General features: G+C 36.5%; 1 protein-coding gene across 3 annotated transcripts in view; it reads right to left on the minus strand.

The window, feature by feature from the left end:
- The window catches only part of RALGAPB (Ral GTPase activating protein non-catalytic subunit beta), a 77,527-nt gene that overhangs the window by 27,975 nt on the left and 30,298 nt on the right, over positions 1-19,254 (minus strand). For 2 of the 3 annotated variants that reach the window (XM_016148275.2, XM_036229418.1), the window contains 9 exons: positions 17,563-17,764; positions 14,580-14,747; positions 13,929-14,043; positions 13,392-13,539; positions 11,530-11,594; positions 10,293-10,422; positions 8,426-8,559; positions 5,196-5,378; positions 4,013-4,164 (listed from right to left, as the gene is read on the minus strand). In XM_016148275.2, the coding sequence (XP_016003761.2) occupies positions 4,013-4,164; positions 5,196-5,378; positions 8,426-8,559; positions 10,293-10,422; positions 11,530-11,594; positions 13,392-13,539; positions 13,929-14,043; positions 14,580-14,747; positions 17,563-17,764 (1,297 nt within the window). The remainder of the gene's footprint in view (positions 1-4,012; positions 4,165-5,195; positions 5,379-8,425; positions 8,560-10,292; positions 10,423-11,529; positions 11,595-13,391; positions 13,540-13,928; positions 14,044-14,579; positions 14,748-17,562; positions 17,765-19,254) is intronic. The other variant, XM_016148276.2, reaches the window with a different exon arrangement.

Consider the following 19,254-nt stretch of genomic DNA (forward strand, 5'->3'; position numbering starts at 1 on the left):
CATATTATTTTATTTAGTTATCATAACAACCTTATGAGATAGGTACTTTTATTATTCTCATTATGAAGAAACTGAAGTACAGAGAGAAAGTATCTTGTAATGAAAACATAAATATTTTATCTTGTGGTCCTAATATCACCTGACCCTTCAATGCAACTCATTTGAAAAATGTATTCCCCAATACCACTTTTATCACCTCAATCTTCAGCTTAAGTGGCCTCTTTCTCGTTCATTCTAATGCTTGAACCTGAATATCTCTGATACTGAAAAGCAATATTGCTCAAGAGATACTTTCCTTCTATTTTCTCTCCTCCTAGGAGGACTATCAAAGAATTCAAGGCCCAGGAGAATCTGATGATGAGTCAGACCGAAGGATTTTTGAAAAATAGGTGAGATACCAGAAGACCATTAATGGGAAAATGTGTTTTTGGTTTCCTAAAACGGAACAGAGATGGACGTCACAAAGCATATGGACCATGTGAGCTTGCTGTTTTCTACGCAAGATTCTAAAACATTACCAAACAGCCTGCTCACAAGGGAATAGGTCATCAAAATCAAATCACACCAGCCTAACCACATTTTCTCTTCCTGATAGTGACTGGACTGGAAAGGCAGAGAAATGTCTCTGAAATCAAGACATGCAAGTATTTGACAGCATATCATGATAAACCCATAGACGACATTTTAAAATCTCTGGAACCTGAAGGGAAATCTCTTATGACATGTTTTGTGGATCTACTTCCATTCAATACTTTCATCAGTGTCTCTGATTAGGACACACAAGGTAGTCTCATTAACTGCAGCTGACCAAAAGTTGAACTGCAGAATTAATATATCAGAGTAAAAGTTGGGATCCAAAAGAATCTTAAAAGACTAAAAATAATAAAGTAAATTTTACATGAAAAACACTTTGTGTGTAAATGTAAAGTTCTGTATGTTACATCCAAATACTTCTAAACAAGTAAGTACAGAAAGATAGATAAAAGCTAAATGTGTGGGAAAAGACTCAAAGATTTTAACTGACTTAATGCAAATTACTAGTTCTCAAAAACCCAATAAAGTCTGAGTACATTTAATGAAAATATACTATTTACAGAGTTTAAAGATCACCAGACCACATCTAGCATGTTATATTCAGTAAATGACCTTTATGAGGTACAAAGCCAAACCTACACCATTGAGAAGAGAATGACCAGTATGACAAAGGTACTTGAACCTCTGTCCTATGAAAAATAGCTAAAAGTACTGGCAGAAATGAACCAGAGAGAACAAGCATTGTCTTCAGACATTGCTACTGCTTGGAAAAAAGGATTTCACTATCAAAAGTTTGAATCAGAACCAATGCGTGCAAGTTAAAGTGGTAGAGATTTCAGCTCAATGTAAATGTCAGGTCTTTAACAATTAAAATGAAATGGGGTTAAAGACAAAATAACTTGGTAAATACGTCCTAAAGGTGACTTTAGCAGAAAGACTGATGAAATGACTTCCAGGAGACCTAATTCTAAATTTATATTAGTACGCCGAGGAGAAAAAAACCCAACCAGCCAATCTGCATTCTGTAATTGTCTACTGTGTGCTCAGCACTGTGAGGGGTGTGAAGACGAAACATGACCTCTACCCAGGTTGGGGGGACAACATTAGCATGCAGCAAACAAAACAAGGTCCAATTATGACAACGCAGAACTCCATGCTGTACAGTAGAGGTCAGACTGAATGAGCAATGAAATACAGAAAAGAGTCATTATGCAGCAGAATAACCAAAGAAGGTCCTATGGAGTTAGCAAGATTTAATGTGAGCACTGACAATGGAGGATGTGGCTGAGAGAAGAGGGAAGTCCTAAAACCCACGAGAGGTATACAGACATGATGAGTATGCACAGTTTACAGCCACAAGTGGCCAGCCAGGCCCAACTATGACAGAAGGGATGTACTGAGAAAAATCAGACAGTCTGCGTGGAAGCAGTATAAGGAGGTCCTTGAAAACTAGACCACGGAGTTCATATAATATGGCAGGAAACAGAAATCTATTTAGTTTTTAATCACTTATAGTGCAGAACAAAAATAGTGGCTAAGACTGATGAGTTTGGCGATAGAACGCAAGTTGAACAGGAAGGGTAAGAGACTGAAAATCAAGGAAAGCAGGCAAGAAGTGAGAAAAACCTGGACTAGGGTGCTATCCGAGGTTAGAGAGGATGCAGGAAACATTTTCAAAGGTAAAGTCTATTGGACTCAGACACTGGTTTGTTAGGAGAAATGACAGATAAATCATAGATAAATAAAAAAAGCTAGTTTTGTGTCTACATAACTGGAAAAGGAAGTGATATTGACATAAAGTTATAATTGTGAGGGAAGAGAAGTTTAGTTTTGGACATGTTCCATAATGACAGCACTGTTCAGGGTACCCTTCAAGACTGAAAACTGGAGATACCATCGGTAAAGTTACCAGCAGGAGTAATGCAGATGAGCCACCTCCATAACTACTGGCCAGGAAACACCCCAGGTTCTCTACTCATCGTGCACACATAACCAATCCTCACTGCCAGCCACATGCTCATGGGAATGTCCTGCCCAGGCTAGGATGAAGCAAACTTATTTTTGTACAATGTAGAGTTCCCAATGAGAACTGTCCTTCCCCTTTCTCTCCATATCCTCCTTACTCTTCAAAACACACATCAAGTCTTAGTTCTTTTATAATGCTTTTAAATTTACCTCAGCCCATATGTGGTTTTCTCTCTCAACTTTTATTTCTAGTCCTTATTAACATTTTTCTGATTTTCTAGCTATTAGCCAAATCTCCACGAAAAAAGTCACTAAGAACCCACCAGTAGCACAGTGAGTAAGACTAAACTAAAGCTAGTACTTTTCTAAAACTGAGTGACCTAAACCCATGAGAAACAAATAAATCCAACTTTATTGTTTATTTTCCCAGTTATCAACAGACCACTGAACTCATAAAAGATTCTGAGATCTTGGTAAGGGCTAATTTAAGTACAAATCTTCAAGCTGTGCTGTCTACCACTTCACAAAGAAGACCAATATAAGCCGACCCAGACTGACGTGACATTCCTCCTTCCTTTTATGTTTTTCTGGGTCTTCATCCACATTTACCCTGTGATATGCCCCATCTTTCCATCTACACTGATGATACCTGATCTTCTCCACTTACCTCTTCCTTGCAGTTCATAAACGTGCCTAACCTGCCTTCCTTCCCTCTTACTGTCATCACTTACCAGTCAAGCGCAAACTCACTGCTATTTTTTAAGGTACCCACCTATCTCTGTTCCTTCACTGGCTTAACCAACCTGGAGTCTGGTTTATAGTTCAAACTTGACCTATCCTCTAAAAATCAGGTCCAGTGTCATTTTCCCTAGGAATCTTACTTTGATTCTCCTTAACTGGAAGTATTAATTTCTGCCTTCCAACTGCCCAGCATTTCATTTGTACCTATTTCTCTTGCAGCATTTATTTTCTACCTAGTATTACAGCTACTTACGCTCATATCTTATCTTCCTTAGTGGACAAGAAGCTCTTTAAGGGTAGTGACTGAATTTGATTTATCTTTGTGATCCTATTAGTTCATAGGAGTTTATAAATCTTGGCTGAATGAATCTATAATATATAATATAAATGGTGAAGCAGAGAATACAGATCACTGAACTAGAAGGCAAGAGATCTGATAACATGATCACAGACAGAGCCTATCTCTGGACTCAGCCATCAAGTCAGGGGGTAGAATAAGGCTGTCAAAGATCCTTTCTAATTCTAACAAGATGTGACTTGAATTAACAACAATTAGCACAGAAAAACCAGGACCCAAACTCTCAGCCTCAACTTTCTGGTTTCCTTTGATCGAAAAAATAAGATATTTTCTTTTCCATTTTATTTCTTAAGGAAAAGTATCTTAAAGGGGTTGTGTCACTTAATGCTGAAAAACTGGGGAGGAAATTAACCAAGAATCACAGCTAACTCCATTTAATTTCTAGGCAGAATCCCTGTGCAGTCACTTACATACCATGTCAGGGTGGCTTCAGCAGCATCCTTTACCCTCATAGATGCGGGGTTTGGCTCCTTATCTCCTTTGTACTTGACCTCTTGCTCACTGCTCTTGGATTTACTTCCTGAAATACCCAGTTCCACAATCTCCAGTACTTCCTTAAGACAGTCCTAGAAGAAGGAAAAGCAAATCGGTTTTTATAATACACTTGTCTTAAAAGAAGACAAGGAAACATCAAATATTAATCGTGGTTGTGTTTTGGTGGTGGGGCTCTAGTTTCTTTCTCATTTTCTTAATATGTATAAATTATAATAATATAATAATACAATAAACTCCCCCCCCCATTTCTCCTTAAAGAAATAAATTTGAGTGTTCAGAGTTAGATAATAAGTAATGATAAATTAAATTTTATTAGTCATAATTTTTATAAAATTACCATGGACTATAAATCATGAAAGCGCAAATTAAAGTATAACAATAATCCATTAAACCTGGATGGTTTAAAACATGTTACATTATCCAACGAGAAGCTCATCAATTATTGACATTTTTAAGCAATTTCTTATATCATAACTTTAGAAGTTATAATGAAAATGGCTAAGATTTAATCAACAGAATTATTTTTAAAACTATATAAAGCTCTCAACAAATATTCAATAAGCCTGGTATTTCTTAGTTACACTGTGAGTTCATTATAACTGCCTGCCTAGCCATAAAAAAAGAATTACATAGAACAATGGCAGAGAAAGTAACCTAGACACCTGTGCCTCCATAAAAGCAGACAAACATGCATAAAATGAAACTTTTTAGATACAAGCGATCTTTATGGACAAGCTGTACTCTAGATTTGTAGTCTGGCTATCAACTGCCCTTCTTGGTTATTGAAGTGCCTACTGGCTATCTCAAGGCTACCATCCTTTCAAGAAAGAACACTCTTGATAGTTCAGATAAATCAGTCAAGGCTTCATCTTTCGAAAAAACTTTTTTTTTTGAAAATTTGGTTAATTTGCAATCAAATATAAGTATGATGATAGCTTCTGAGTTGTGCTCAAAAAGACAAGTGTTCTACTGAAATACAACAAATATAATCAGTTTAAAGTATGCAACATTGTACTTAAATTTAGATATTCTCTTTTAAAAGACATTTTTTCCCAACCTATGTTTTGTTTCTATTTGCTGTTTTAAGATCTAGTAAACTAACCTTTTCATCCAGCATATCGGGATGCTCTGTCAGCCAGACACAGAGACACTGAAAAGCTGCTACTATCATGGAGTGCAGATCCCGGGAGTGAAGAGGAGCTGGCCGACTACACTGGTACACAATGTAGCTACACACAGAACTGATGGCTCGCTTCCGGTCTCCTGAATCAACCATCACCTTCACCTGAGGATATTCGTATGGGAACACAGTTAGCCAGGAAGCATTATGCCAATTTCAAAGCATCTGTACTGAGGCCTGGCCTTTCTGAGAATGTGACAGGAAGCTTTACTTTTTAGAATATTATTTATATAGAAAACAGAGTATTTCAGAATATATAAAGATAGAAGGCATTTTTCAAACCCTAAAACAGTATTTCATTTTAGCATACTTTTCCATGCCCTAAAACCTAAACTCCTGGGGTACACCTACTTATCATTGCCAGAGATCAAAAAAATAGCTGGCAATGGAACATGTACACATTTCAAGCCCCCTACATGTACATAATGCACACGACCAACATGTACACAGTGAACCCCATGGTGATGCTCCATAGGGTACAAAGTTCTGTTCAGCTGCTCAGAGGGATAACTGCATACAGTAAGCTACACATATTTAAAGTGTACAATTTGACAAATTTTGGTGTACACACAGCAAGCTCTCCTAGAAGTTTGTAATGTAGAGACTGTGCAATGGCACACAGACCTCTTACGGCCACCTTTTCAGCAGAAAGCTCTATACAGCCCTCAGGGAAGCCAAACTTCTGAACTACACCAGTCAATTCCTAGATCTGCTGGTCCTTTCACCAAGAACATTCTGCATCTGTGAGGCCAACGTAATGATTTCTGTCCTGGCTGGGATGATTCGGACCTCAACCCCAGAGTGGCCACGTTCAGCAAGCCTCTGAGTGAGAACTCATTCAGTTTACCTTTGAAAATACCATCAACGAACCTCCTCTTCTTAGAAATTTGCACCACCATATTGCTACTGTGCATCAACAAAAGGAAAGGCAATTACTGTGTTTTGAGAGGTCTTTATGTAATCTGAATACAAATCCTTCACTAGACATATACTTTGTAAAGATTTTCTCCCAACCTGCAGTTTGTCATCTCATTCTCTTAACAGTATTTTTTTTTTTGAATAATAGTAGTTTTTAATTTAAGTGAAGTCAAATTTAATAGTTCATTCTTCTATGGTATAATACATAAGAAATTTTGTATAACCCAAATCTTCATACAAACAACAAAGATCTTCTCCCACATTTTATTCTAGAAGTTTTGGAATTGAGGTTTTACATTTAGGTCTACGATCCATTTTGAATTAATTTCTGTACATAGTGAAAGGTGTGAATTAAAGTTCTTTTTTTTTTTTTTATAAATAAATATGATTTGTTTTAGCACCATTTGTTGAAAAGATTGCCCTTTCTCTTTTGAATTACCACTGCACCTATGTCAAAAATAAGATGTTCAGATATATGTGCATCTATTTCTGGATTCCTATACTATTCTACTGATCAATTTGTCCAACCCTATTCCAGTACCAGACCTGTTTTGATTACTGTAGCTTTAGAGCTAAGTCTTGAAACCAGGCAGGGCTACCCTTTATGATTTGTTAGACAGATCCAGAGTAGCACTCCACCTAGGGCTAGTAAGTCCTTACTACTGCTTATGCCAAATGTCACAGGAAACTGTACCTTGCTCTCAAAGACAGTGTGGCCCGGTAAGTTGCATGGATGGCTATTCTTAATTTCTGCATCAGTAACTGCTCCCCACAAAACTACGGCCATTACACTTATCCCTGAGATCCTCTGAAGTAAGCTCTAAGTAGAATTGAGAACATCTTAGGTTTTCTTGCCTATGTGGCCTCATGGCTTAGGTAAGTCACAGCCTCTGCTCACCTGCCTACACATCTATAAAATAAGGACTTGAACTTTACCATCTCAGACAATATCACCTTATGTGTATATATCACCTTTTTGCTAACAAAGTGTTATACATATTTCATTTCATTTGATCTTCATAATACCAGATGTTACACACAAGATAATCCTGCCCATTTTACATATAAGAAAACACTTGGATGTTAATGAGGATGTGGAGAAACCTGAAGCCCCATACATCACTGGTGGGAACGTAAAGGGATTTTGTCACTGTAGAAAACAGTTTGCAGCTCTTCAAAAATTAAATATAGGAATATCCTATGACCCAGCAATTCTACTACCAGGTATAAATCCAAAAGACCTGAAAATTGGTATAAATAAGTGAAGGTACACACATGTTCACAGCAGCACTATTCACAATAGCCAAAAGGTGAAATGACCTAAATGTGCATCAACAAATGAATAATGAATAGACAAACTGGTGTATATAAATACAATGGACTATTACTCAGCCATAAAAGAAATAAAAATTCCAATATATTCTACAACATAAATGAACCTCAAAAACATGTTAAGTGAAAGAAGCCAGACACAAAAAGGTCACATACTATCTGATATAATTTAATTTATACGAGGTGTCCAGAATAGGTAAATTCATAGAGACGGAATGCAGATTTGCAGTTGTAAAGGACTGTGGGGAAGGGAGACCAAAAAGCAACTGCTTAATGGGTATGGATTTTCTCTCTGGTGTGATGAAAATGTTTTGGAACTAGACAGAGGTAGTGGTTGCACAACACTGTGAAAGTACTAATAGCCTGTGAATTGTTCACTTTTAAATGGTCAATTTTATGCTATGTGAATGTCACCTCAATAAAAAAAAAATAGAGAAATGGAAATGGCCACCTAGCTCCAAGGTTCCACAAAACTGAATAATAGCTGTGAAAAAAAATGTGAAAGTATATAAATTTTCACCTATCTCTGATAATGGAAGATGGAAGAGTCACAGAGAGTCCCAAATAGCATATTTTAGGATAATCACTTTTGATAAAAAGAGCCCCTTTTCTTCCTTTACCAAATATGTATTTATTTATTAAAATGAGATGATCCTATAATGGCACGAAATGTCATGCTGAAAAGTTAAGATTATTATAAGCAAATACAAAAATAAAAAAAAAAATGAAGTTAATTTTGTAAAAATCTCACTTGGAGGCTCACTTTTGCATGCTATGAATATAAACTATGTCTGAGTATAAGCAATACTGCAGTACCCAAACCAAGGGATTGTAGGGGGATACAAAAAAAAGAGCCATGGTCCAGGCCTACTGGGCTAAAATTAAAGGACTGTCCTTCTCACCTTTGCGAGGCCAGACAGGAGCTCTAGAGCTGCCAGCGATATGCTCATGTCTTGCCGCCACTGGGAGTTGAGTCTTTGGGTGACGAGATGAATGCTGCGAATCAGGAGCCCAGCAGCCGAATCTGTATTAAGAGCTAGGATATAACCCCAATGCCACATCCCACAGGGAGGGAAAACAACTAAGCGTTAGTAACGAGAAGCACAGCATTCCACCAGGCACAGACCACAGCAGCCACAGTGAGCACGACGGGCACCCACACAGTGCTATGCTCCCCGCCCCACCGGCCTGAGTGTCAAACCTGACTGAACCACAGGGCACAGGGCATACACACTGGACCAGAGCAGCTTCTAGTTCCGAGCTCAGGTACCTTTATAGAGACATCCACTGGGATTTGGCAATATAAGTACATTTCTTATAAGAATGTTAATTGCCAATAAAAAAAAAAATGGCTATCAATTATTTCCTTGGAATTTTATATGGAGAAAAGAATTTAAATCTTAGAATCTCCTCAGATGCTGAGAATTATCCTAAAGCATCTGTTGAAATTATCTTCAGGGTTTAAACCATCAAAAGTCACATGCATTGCTTTTTTTAAACACATTTTAACATTTAACTCTCCAAGACTACGATAGTATTTCTAAAAAAAAATTAAATAATCAAGTCATTGTGTTTTTATTGGGCCTCCAATTCTATATTTGAAAGTAATAACTACTTAGCTAATAATAAATTAGGACAAATTAAATTCATAAAGGAAGCTTTAGGGACATTATACCTGTCGATCCTATCAGAAAGAGGGCAGTGACAACAGAAAAAGGAATGATCATTAAAGAGAGACATTCATGCGACACTAACACAAATCTGGATTTCTTAGTAAAAATTATTTTATGACATTACGAGCAGAACTAACACCAGTTCAGAATGCTGAAACAAACAATAATCACTTCAAACACTTATATTAGAACACATACAATAATGCAAAAAATTCTTTGGTTTCATGCTTCAGAAAGCATGAAAAATAAACAAACTTTCACCTACAGTATACTTAAATCCATGCATAATGAGTAAGATAATTTTAAAAACTTTATAAATGTGTTGAATATCCACATAATGACCTTGTATATCTGACGTGCTCAAGGATACTTTAAATCAAACTTAAGACTCCTAGGCTCAGGAACTCCCCAGATGATTAAAAACTCAAATTTACATCTAAGGATCTAGACTTCATTCCAATATAGTTGGATTAACACTCACAGATTTAATACATTATTAGTATTGGTGTACAAAAACATAAAGGCACCTACAAACTCACAGAACACATAAAGTAATTGCTTAGGGTAAAAGACATTAATGAATAGGGTGTTCTACTGACAAATATTTCCTTACTCTTACTTAAAATTTGTGAATAAAAAATCTAACCAGCTATAGTATGGCAAATAGGTTTTAACCACAGAGAGTCCCTTCTGGGTTCCTATCTTATGCATATCCTATCATCCATCCTTACCACACTGCAATAATTGATGTACCGGCTGACTCTGCCATTAGATTCTGAGGCAGAGCCCACATCCTATTTGAGTCTATATGACCAGCATCTGGCACAAAATCCAGAGATGTTTCCTGACCACTAATTTTAATCATTTATAAAATCTAAAACTTCCTAGAATCTATACTAAAAAGTTGTAGAGCTAAATTCACAAGATTTGTTTTCTTTATCTTTTAGATTAATAGCCTCTCTATCATACTTAAATACATTAAAAAACCATGAATATTAAAATTGTGTTAACAACATTTTGCTTGTTTGTTTTCTATCTCTGGGCATTAAAAGTTATTCTATAAATTTTGGATTTCAAAAAAACAAGTATGGCTTACCATAATCTCTTAGGAGAGCTTGAGCAGGTCTTTCACTATCGGGAGTTGTGGGCTCTGTGCTTCCCCCACTTGCTGAACTAATACCACTGTTAGTGCGACTATGACTCTTCAGGTTATTTTCTCCACCACCCTAGTCAAATAAAAATAAATCAAATGTTTGAAGGCTACAACCATAGTTTACAAGTATACCTAGAGGTCAATCATTAAAAGCTATGTTGATAAAATAGACTGTGCCGACTAAACAGCACAATCTGGTACACAGATACAAACTGAAGGGTCTGATGATTACGAGTGCCCATTCTGGGAATCTTCTTTGCTGCTGCTTACTAAGGACCAGCCCCAGATGGTTTTCCATCTTCACTAGACTTCACTAGCTAGTCACTCTGAGTCCTTAAAGAAATACTCTAATGCATCCCGAGCAAAACTTCAGAACAGGAATAAAAAAAAATTTAAAAAAAATCAAACATTAACAGTAACTCTCAAATGTAGTTATATCATAAAACACCAGCAATACAATACTATGGTTAGTATAAATATTAACTCCTATATGTATAAGAGCTAAAAAAGTTAGTTGTTAATGATTTCCCTCGTTGCCCCCCTCCCCCATATAAATAGGCAATTCATTATATCCAGATAACTGCAGTTAATTATTATTAGCCACCTACTGGGACATGAATATAATTTCCTTTATAATATTCGATCCACTCAACTCACTCCAGTATACTCCAATAATTTCCTCACTTCCCAGCCTCTACTCCAAGGATCACATGTCTTGAAGACAGAAGAGGGGGTACTGGGAGTCTCGAGGAAGCTTTTTTCATTTAGAATCACTGGTGCTTTGAGGGACCCTCAAAGTTTGGTCTAAAGGGCCTAGAACGAGCTGATGAGATGGAAAAGAGTAAACTAGACCTTTGGTAACAGCCAACACTAGATCTACTAGGGATGAAGAAATTAAGAAGTAGAAGGCTTTTTCTACAAGCCAGCTGTCCAGGAAGAAAGACTGCGTTTAGCTGGAATTTCAAGCAAAATCCCTCAAAGACCTGCTGTATAGCTGATGAGGCACTGAAAGGTAAGAAGCCTCAAACTATATATTTTAAAACAGGATCCTTTTGAATCAATTAGCTAAATTTACAAACAAATGCCTTTAAAAACCATAAGGACAGACACTTTGGAATACAATTTACATAAAATCAGAAGTTGATATTCTCTGACAGATTACACGTGGTATGCTTCTTACCATCTCCATTTGGCAACCAATGGCTTCTAAAAGTGCTGAATCTTGAACAATATTTAACATTGCCCCTATAGCAGAAAAAAATGTATTTATGTAAATATATGACAAGAATACTAAAATGGCTACAATAACAACAAAGATAACATGATTTTAGCTGAGAATTCCTTAAATTTCCATATAATTACTTATAAATCTGTTGACAGGTCAGAAAAGATATACTTTAGAAATTCCCTAATTCTAATCTGCCCCCAAAGTTTTAAAACCACATTTTTCTAAATAAATTTGAAGGTCAAACTTTTATTTATATAAAACATGAGCATTATCAGGTATTTTTAAATTGGTGTGAAAGATCAGATATAAACATCTCAATTTTAAAGGTAACACAAACTAAGAAAAATATCACAGAATACTTTAAAAACCAGATACTGACTGTTTTTAAAAATAACGAAATAATAATCACAATGATCTTTCTGACCAACTGCTTTTAAAGAATGATTAAAGCCACATGGCTCAGGGCTTGCACATGCCTGCATTTTCTGAAGGCAAGCTGCCTGTATTTATTATCAAGAAACTAATAGCCCTAGAAAGGCTAGTACAGAAACAAGAATGGTGAACCTAGCACATTGCTTCTCATCCCAGTGGGGGTGAACTGTTGTCCATAGTGGATAAAGACAGGACAGATACAGCTTTGCCAATCCATGGCAAGAGTGACAGTAGACTCTTCCTTGAAATGTACAAGGGGGCTCTTCAGTACAAAGGTAAAGCAAAACTAAATTATCAACTGTAGAAATTATCTGATTTCAAATGATGCTACTTGAATAACTTAAAACACTAAAACTTAGAGACGCTCTCATACTGAGAATTAATCTGTTCCTTCAACTATTTTCCAAAATGAAAGGATTTACTTTACTCTTCCCTAACTATTCCACTTTGTCACTGTGTAACATACTATACTTTCTGAGCATCCATTCCAACGATTACTGCCATCACCAATTCTTTAACTGTCATTTCCTTCCTGAAATGAAATCCTAACTTCATTTCTGCCTATTTAAATCCTGCACTATAAGATCCGATTTAATTTCCACTTCCCCCATGAAGTTTTCCTTGCTGTTTCTCTCTCAACACTGAAGACATTCAACATGACATGCAATCAGCATTGCCTTCTGCTATTATCTGACTACTTTGTGAGGAAAATCCAACCTATGCAATGAGACTTGCTTAAGGATAAAAGCCATGCCATTCACTTCTTTAGTATTCCTCCCACCCCCAGCACCTATACGTGGGATCATGCCCTTGGCTTTGATGAAATGACAGAAAGTACAGTAAAAAACAGCTGCAGTAATCAAGTTGAGAAGTAATGAAGGCTTAAAATATGGCAATAACTATAATGATGAAGTGTCATTTAAGAGAGAGAATCAGTACGATTAGGAAACCAGCAGGAAACAGTAAGGAAAAGGGATGAAGCACAGCAACAGCTACCCCTCACTTTCCTCCTAGCAGGGTTCTGACATAGCTTCCAGAATTATACCCACCTCAACATATTTCCATATGCACATAATGGGCAGAAATAACAGAAAGAGGCAGAAAGAAGGAGGAAAAAAAAGAGAAGGGGAGGGAGAAGAGAAAGGGGGAGCAGAGGAGAGAGAACAGGCAAAAGTAAAAGAAAAAAACAAAGAATACAAATAAAACTAAGCAAAAGTGACCTAAATTTTTTCACATATAAAAGCAAATGAATTCTGCCTCTGATTCAGAATAAGTAGAATTTTATTAGGCTTGGGTTCCCATCATTGACCCCTGCCTCCTTGGCATGCCTGGGGTCAACAGAATCTGGGTTTTCACTTACAAAAAAATACATGAACACAAACCTAATATCATCTGGGTGTTGTTAGGGTCCGTTTCCGTTTGCAAGGCACCTATAAGTATATTCACAAGTCTGAGCTTCAGGGACAAAAATGTTATTGGTTTATCATAAGAAGAGCTGTCATCATTACTAAACTTTCCTTCCAGGACCACCTATGGAAAAAAAAAATAATATTTCACATTGACTGTTGTGGTACACTATGCCCATGTGGACACTGCTACAGGGGACAAAGAGAAGATCAGTCTAACAAGCAAGGCTTTCAGTCTGACTATTATTAGCCACTCTGCTATGTCTGTCATTAACATGCACACCACATGTTATCAGATGTCATGAGTCTATCACTACTTGAAATGGTAGGCCAAGGAATGTTGGCTGGCTGATAGAAGGAATATAATATTACGATAAATCAACTCTGTTGAGTCACTTAAAATAATCTGTAAAAAGTTTTTAAAAGCTCCTGCTCCATTTTCAAAATATAATTTGACTTGAATTAGCACACAAAACAGAACATAGAATACAAAAAAAACTTTTTTAACATTACCTCAGATTTGACTGTTCCAAAGTGATGAGGGAGAGGCAACAAAGAAAGCAGGATATTAATGGAAGATCTTCTCAATTCTGTTGGATTTACATAGGTTTTAAATTTGGAGAGTTCTCTGCCAAAAGGAAAAAAAAAATAGCTATCGGTATTTCTGAACCAAAGTATGTTTAGCTATTGCCAAATACATTAGGCCAATTTTTTACAATACAAGCACTGGGTTTGGTTTCATAAAGAATGCAATTACCTAATTTCCACTGAGTTTATAGTCTGCAATCTGTATGCTTGCATGTGTGTGAATCTCTATGTTAAACTATTATAAAATAAAATTAGCATCTAATTGACTGACTAATGGATTGACTGACTGGTTGATTTTAAATGCGAGGCCTCTCTTCAAAAGTAGGACCTCTGGGTTGGGGTTGCTCTTATTCCTCAAGGCCAAAAAAAGGAATCAATGTGCCCATGGACAAAGCAGAACTGAAGGAGATTGCAGATGAAGTGAGTCTGGATATTCTACACTTGCTGAATGTGGGCTGAGTTCCCCAGAGCTATGAAGACAACTGGACAGGATAAATTAGGAAACTGAGGAGGAAGCACCAGAAAAGATCAGGTCAAACCCAACAACTGATATACTAGTATAGAATGCCAGCTTACCTGTCAGGCAAAATGGTTTCAAGAGCTGAAATAAAGTAAGGAACCACTACATCAATCCCTTTCAGGTCACAGCAGAACAAAGGAGGGGAGTTTAGAATAATGCTGGCCAAGACAGGATGGCACACATAATCATTTATCTGCAAACCTTGAATTAAAAGCATGTAAAATCTAGGAAAGCAAGAAAAAAATTTTAAACAAACTGATAAATTGTTTTCACAATTATTAATATTTTCTATAGTCATCTGAAAGTCTATTTCCACTCTTAACTTCTTTAAAATGTATTACTGGTGTTAGAACAATTCAGACTCAAATATACTAAAAACCAAATTATCTTTACTAATGAAAAGAAAAAAGATTCAAATCTATTATACCTTTTTGAAGTTTTTAGCCAAATTTATAGGTGCCTGCGAATGAAGCAACCAAAACAAAACAAACAAATGGCTGCAGTAATCATCAATAAACTGGAAGAATTACTGAATTTAATTCCATGTCAGTAAAACTTTGTGGAATTTCACAATTCCTGAAAAAAAGTATGTTGTGTCTTTTTCTCCCTGACTCATTAGTGTTTGAGGGACAATGAAAGAAACTTCATTCAACCCTGCATTTATCATGATATGAAGGTCACTCTGCATAAGACTCCTTTTAGGAATATACGTAAAGTATACCTTACATCGAGTATACCTTACTTTAACCTGCTTCTCTAAACCCAATCAACTAAGTATTTAGTCTTCCATCATTCAAGAGCAACCCTAATGGTATGTTCTTCTACGACTGTAAGGCACTTTTTTCTTCTCTGCAAAACTCATGTGAAACAACTTCCTTACCTCCTAGTTATTGCTCAACCCATTTCAATCCATCTTTTCTCCCTAGAACTAAACCAAAACCATGTTAACAAATAGCCAAAGGCCTCATGATTGCTAAATCCAGAAGACATGTCTAAGTCTTAACTTACTCTGCCTTTTTAAAGCATTCAAACTTCTGATAAAGCATTCGAACTTCTCCTTATTCTTCTCTGATCTCTATGACTATTTTCTTTAACAGATCCTCTTACTCTACCTGCCTCCTAATATTGAGGTTCCTCAGGCTGCCACCCTTAGTTCTCTAAGTTGTTATGTCCACTAGCCTGGTTTTAAATACCACTTAAGCCACAGAATATAATCAAATCAGTCTTTAGCCTAATCCTCTCACCTGAGCTCCAGATCTATTAGCCAAATACATCTTGGGTACCTGAGAGCAAGACATGTCCATTGATGTACTCCAGTACTCCCTGTGCACAGTGTCTGGCATAAATATTTGTTGATAAATATCCCATGGGCACCTCAAATTCAATAGATTCAAAGCTAAGCTCATCATTGGCCCCCTCGCAAATCTGTTTTTCAGTTGGTCATACCACCAACCAGCCAGTCTTAGGGACCAGACAGAAAGCTCATGGTCATAGCCTTCTTCCGTACTACTATTGATACCGTCTGGGATATCTCCCCAACCAGTACTCTTCCTCTTGAGAAATGTATCCCACCACACACAAGGTATGCCAACATTCTATGTGACCCACCTTCACAGCCATAGCTGACTAGACCAGAGGTAAACACTTGATTAATCAGATTCCCTTTCTTAGGAATCTGCAATTAGGATTTAGAGATGCTAATTGGCCCTACTGGTCACTTAGACCAAGGCCAAGAAAACTGGGAACTTAGAAACATACTGCAACATAAGAAAATGATCAGCGGAGAAGAATGAAGTAGTTCTGAAAGACCACAAAGACAGAGAAACACAAAGGAGAAAATTGTTTTGGTCCTTGAACACTTTCTAGTCCCTGACTGCTGCCCTTCATGAGGTCTTGCTGCACATCCTGATCTTAGAATGTATTAAATAGCACTAGGTTCTCATTACTCATTCCCCTTTTAAGTCACATTGAGATGGTTTTCTGTTACTTAAAGCCAAGAGCCTATTAAGATACCCTTGATTAGTTCCCTGCATATACCATTCTGTTTCACATCTACATGCTTCTCTACTTTGTTCCCTCTGGTAGTCAGCTTAATCCTCTCTCCTAAGAACTTAGCATTCAGGTGTCTGTGTATCTTATCTCCTAAGATACACAGACACCTGAATGCTCTTGTTGATATTAACATGAGTTCAGCAGCTATGTGAATGATCAGCTGAGGAGGGCAAAACAGAGTCAACAAAAATATGAGGCCATTACGGTAAAAAGTAAAAGGCCTAAAACATTATAGTGGGGACAGAGTGGAGCTATTAGGAAGAAGGTTAAGTAGCAGAAACAGAGGAGTTAGTTGACCAACTAAAGATGCAGAGGGAGAGAAATGGAGTCTAAAATGACTCCTAGTTTCTGGCCGGAGCAACTGAATGGATGGCAGAGGCATTCACAAAGATTTGTAGAAGTCATAAGATTTCAGTAAGATGACCCTACCCAATTTGCTAATATAGTCTAAACACTATCCATCCTTTGTAAGTCCAGCACAATCCTCCAACCCTCTGTAAATCTTTCCTGAACCCCCAAGGTAGGTGTATGCTGCTTCTTTCTCTGAATGCCCACAGGACTTTCTCTGTGCCAACTACTATAACAACTGGATCATTGCTACTTGTGTGCATGGCTTTGCTCAGTCAAGAAAATAAGCTCCTTCGAGGGAGGACTTCAGCTAACATTTCTAGACCATCCACAGTATCTAATACTGTGCTAAATGTTTATTTAAAAATTAGTATGGTCCTTCTATCTCTCTCCATAGTTAATAAAAGTCAAATAGAATAAATAATACTTCTAAAATAAAAAGGGTTTTAGGGATCTTTACCAAATCTAATAAAGGTGGGTAATATAGAAGAATTCAAGCAAGAATTTCAATTACTTGCAGACATTTGCAGGTATTTCAAACCAACATTTACTTATTAATTTAGCCTACCAAGCCATGCTATAGTAGTTTCACTACCCCAACTATACAAATAGAAAAATAAACAAAAAAAATTCTAAGACCTGGATAAATAAGCTGGCAGAATCTCTTCTCCCGTCTTCTTGCTACAAAAAATCCTACACAGTGTCCCACAAGCCTCAGCTCTTCCTGCTTCATAGTTATCAGGAAATTCACTCGCATCAAACATAGGATTGGAAACCATGGTGTCTGTGGACATTTGTGACCCTTTCCGTCGAAACTCCATGCTAGCTTGTGTTGTAATGGCTGGGGAGAGAAAAGGAGGGTTTTATTATATTTGTCAATATTCAAATAGGCTCATGGGACCCTGGACACAAAGATCAAATGTTGGTGTCATTAAATGGCTATGCGAATAGAATCCAATAACGGTTTTGTTTAGCAACTATGTCTTTTTTTTTTTTAAAAGGGCTCTCTGAAATCTTCTGTGAAAATGGGTAATAATTTACAGTGGTATTATCAGTTTAACAAATTCTACAAGTATTTTCCAGCTAAATTTTTTATCACGAGAGTACATTGGTATATATCTGTATATATACAGATATATAACACATAATTTGGCTTTTCTATTATTTATTGTTTTTAATTTCCCCTATAGAATGATGCTTAAACGTTAAGAAAAATAGCTACTACTATTTACACACTACCCCAGACGGCCATCATAACTGAATGGGCAATCCCAAGCCAGTCTGTATACTTTAGGGAGAGGCCAAGCTAAGGATGACAAAATGAGTAGGAAGAGAGAGCATTCCCACCACCCGCCCAACTCCAAAACACACACCAAAGAATCGCCCAACCAAGCAAAATGAGAATGAATTTTAACAACCACAGACAGCAGCTAACTTGAGGTTGAGAAATCAGAAAATTGAACTGGTAAGAAAGATTATCATGGTCATTCGCTGTCACTGAAACAGAAGCCCTTCGAAAGTTGCTTTTATTTTTAACAAAAGATTTCACAGTGTATTGAAAGTCACTCTGAAATCTTTTATCACTCTACATGAAATGTTTAAATTATTTTGTAATACTAGATTTAATAGAATGCAGAGTCAAGCATAAATCTTTATGCAACTTCCCATGAGCCATTTTTAGTCCTGAATAAGCTATCCAGCAATAATACATTTGAAAAACACTACATGCAGAATGCATACAAATCAAACACTAAATCTGTATAAAAATAAGCTTAAAGCTTAAAAAAAAAAAAAAAGCCAAAACACAGTTAGTGCAAAATCCTGGAATTCATGACATGACCAGACTAGTGTACAGAAATAATGGGACTGATTCAGGCAGATTAATTTGCTTTGCCAACAATCTTCCCCATTCAAAACACAGAAAAGTATTTTTCTTCCCAAGTGCAAAAACTACAAGAGACAATGACAATCAAATTTTTTAATGGAATTATGAAAAAAAAAATAAAAACATGACTGCAATTAAGGAGAAGCTTCTGGTTCCTACTTACAAGATTTATAAGAAAGAAGAATTTGGATAAAAGATGCTGCAAGATAATAGAAATAAATGGAAACAAATCAAAGGACAGCAGTAATTATAAAATACTTTAAAGATGGTGAAATTTTACAATAATTAAGAAGCCTTTTAGCTTTTTAAGAGTTAGATTAAAAGCTTTATACCACAAGCTAGTTCAAAAACATAGGAAATTGTGCATTCAGATCCAAAATTGTAATTTCTGTATCATGCAAAAACAATGAACAAAGAAAATTACACAACTACAAAAGAATTGAAGT

This window comes from Rousettus aegyptiacus, unplaced genomic scaffold (assembly GCF_014176215.1).
Source record: "Rousettus aegyptiacus isolate mRouAeg1 unplaced genomic scaffold, mRouAeg1.p scaffold_m13_p_12, whole genome shotgun sequence".
NCBI classification, from domain to species: domain Eukaryota; kingdom Metazoa; phylum Chordata; class Mammalia; order Chiroptera; family Pteropodidae; genus Rousettus; species Rousettus aegyptiacus.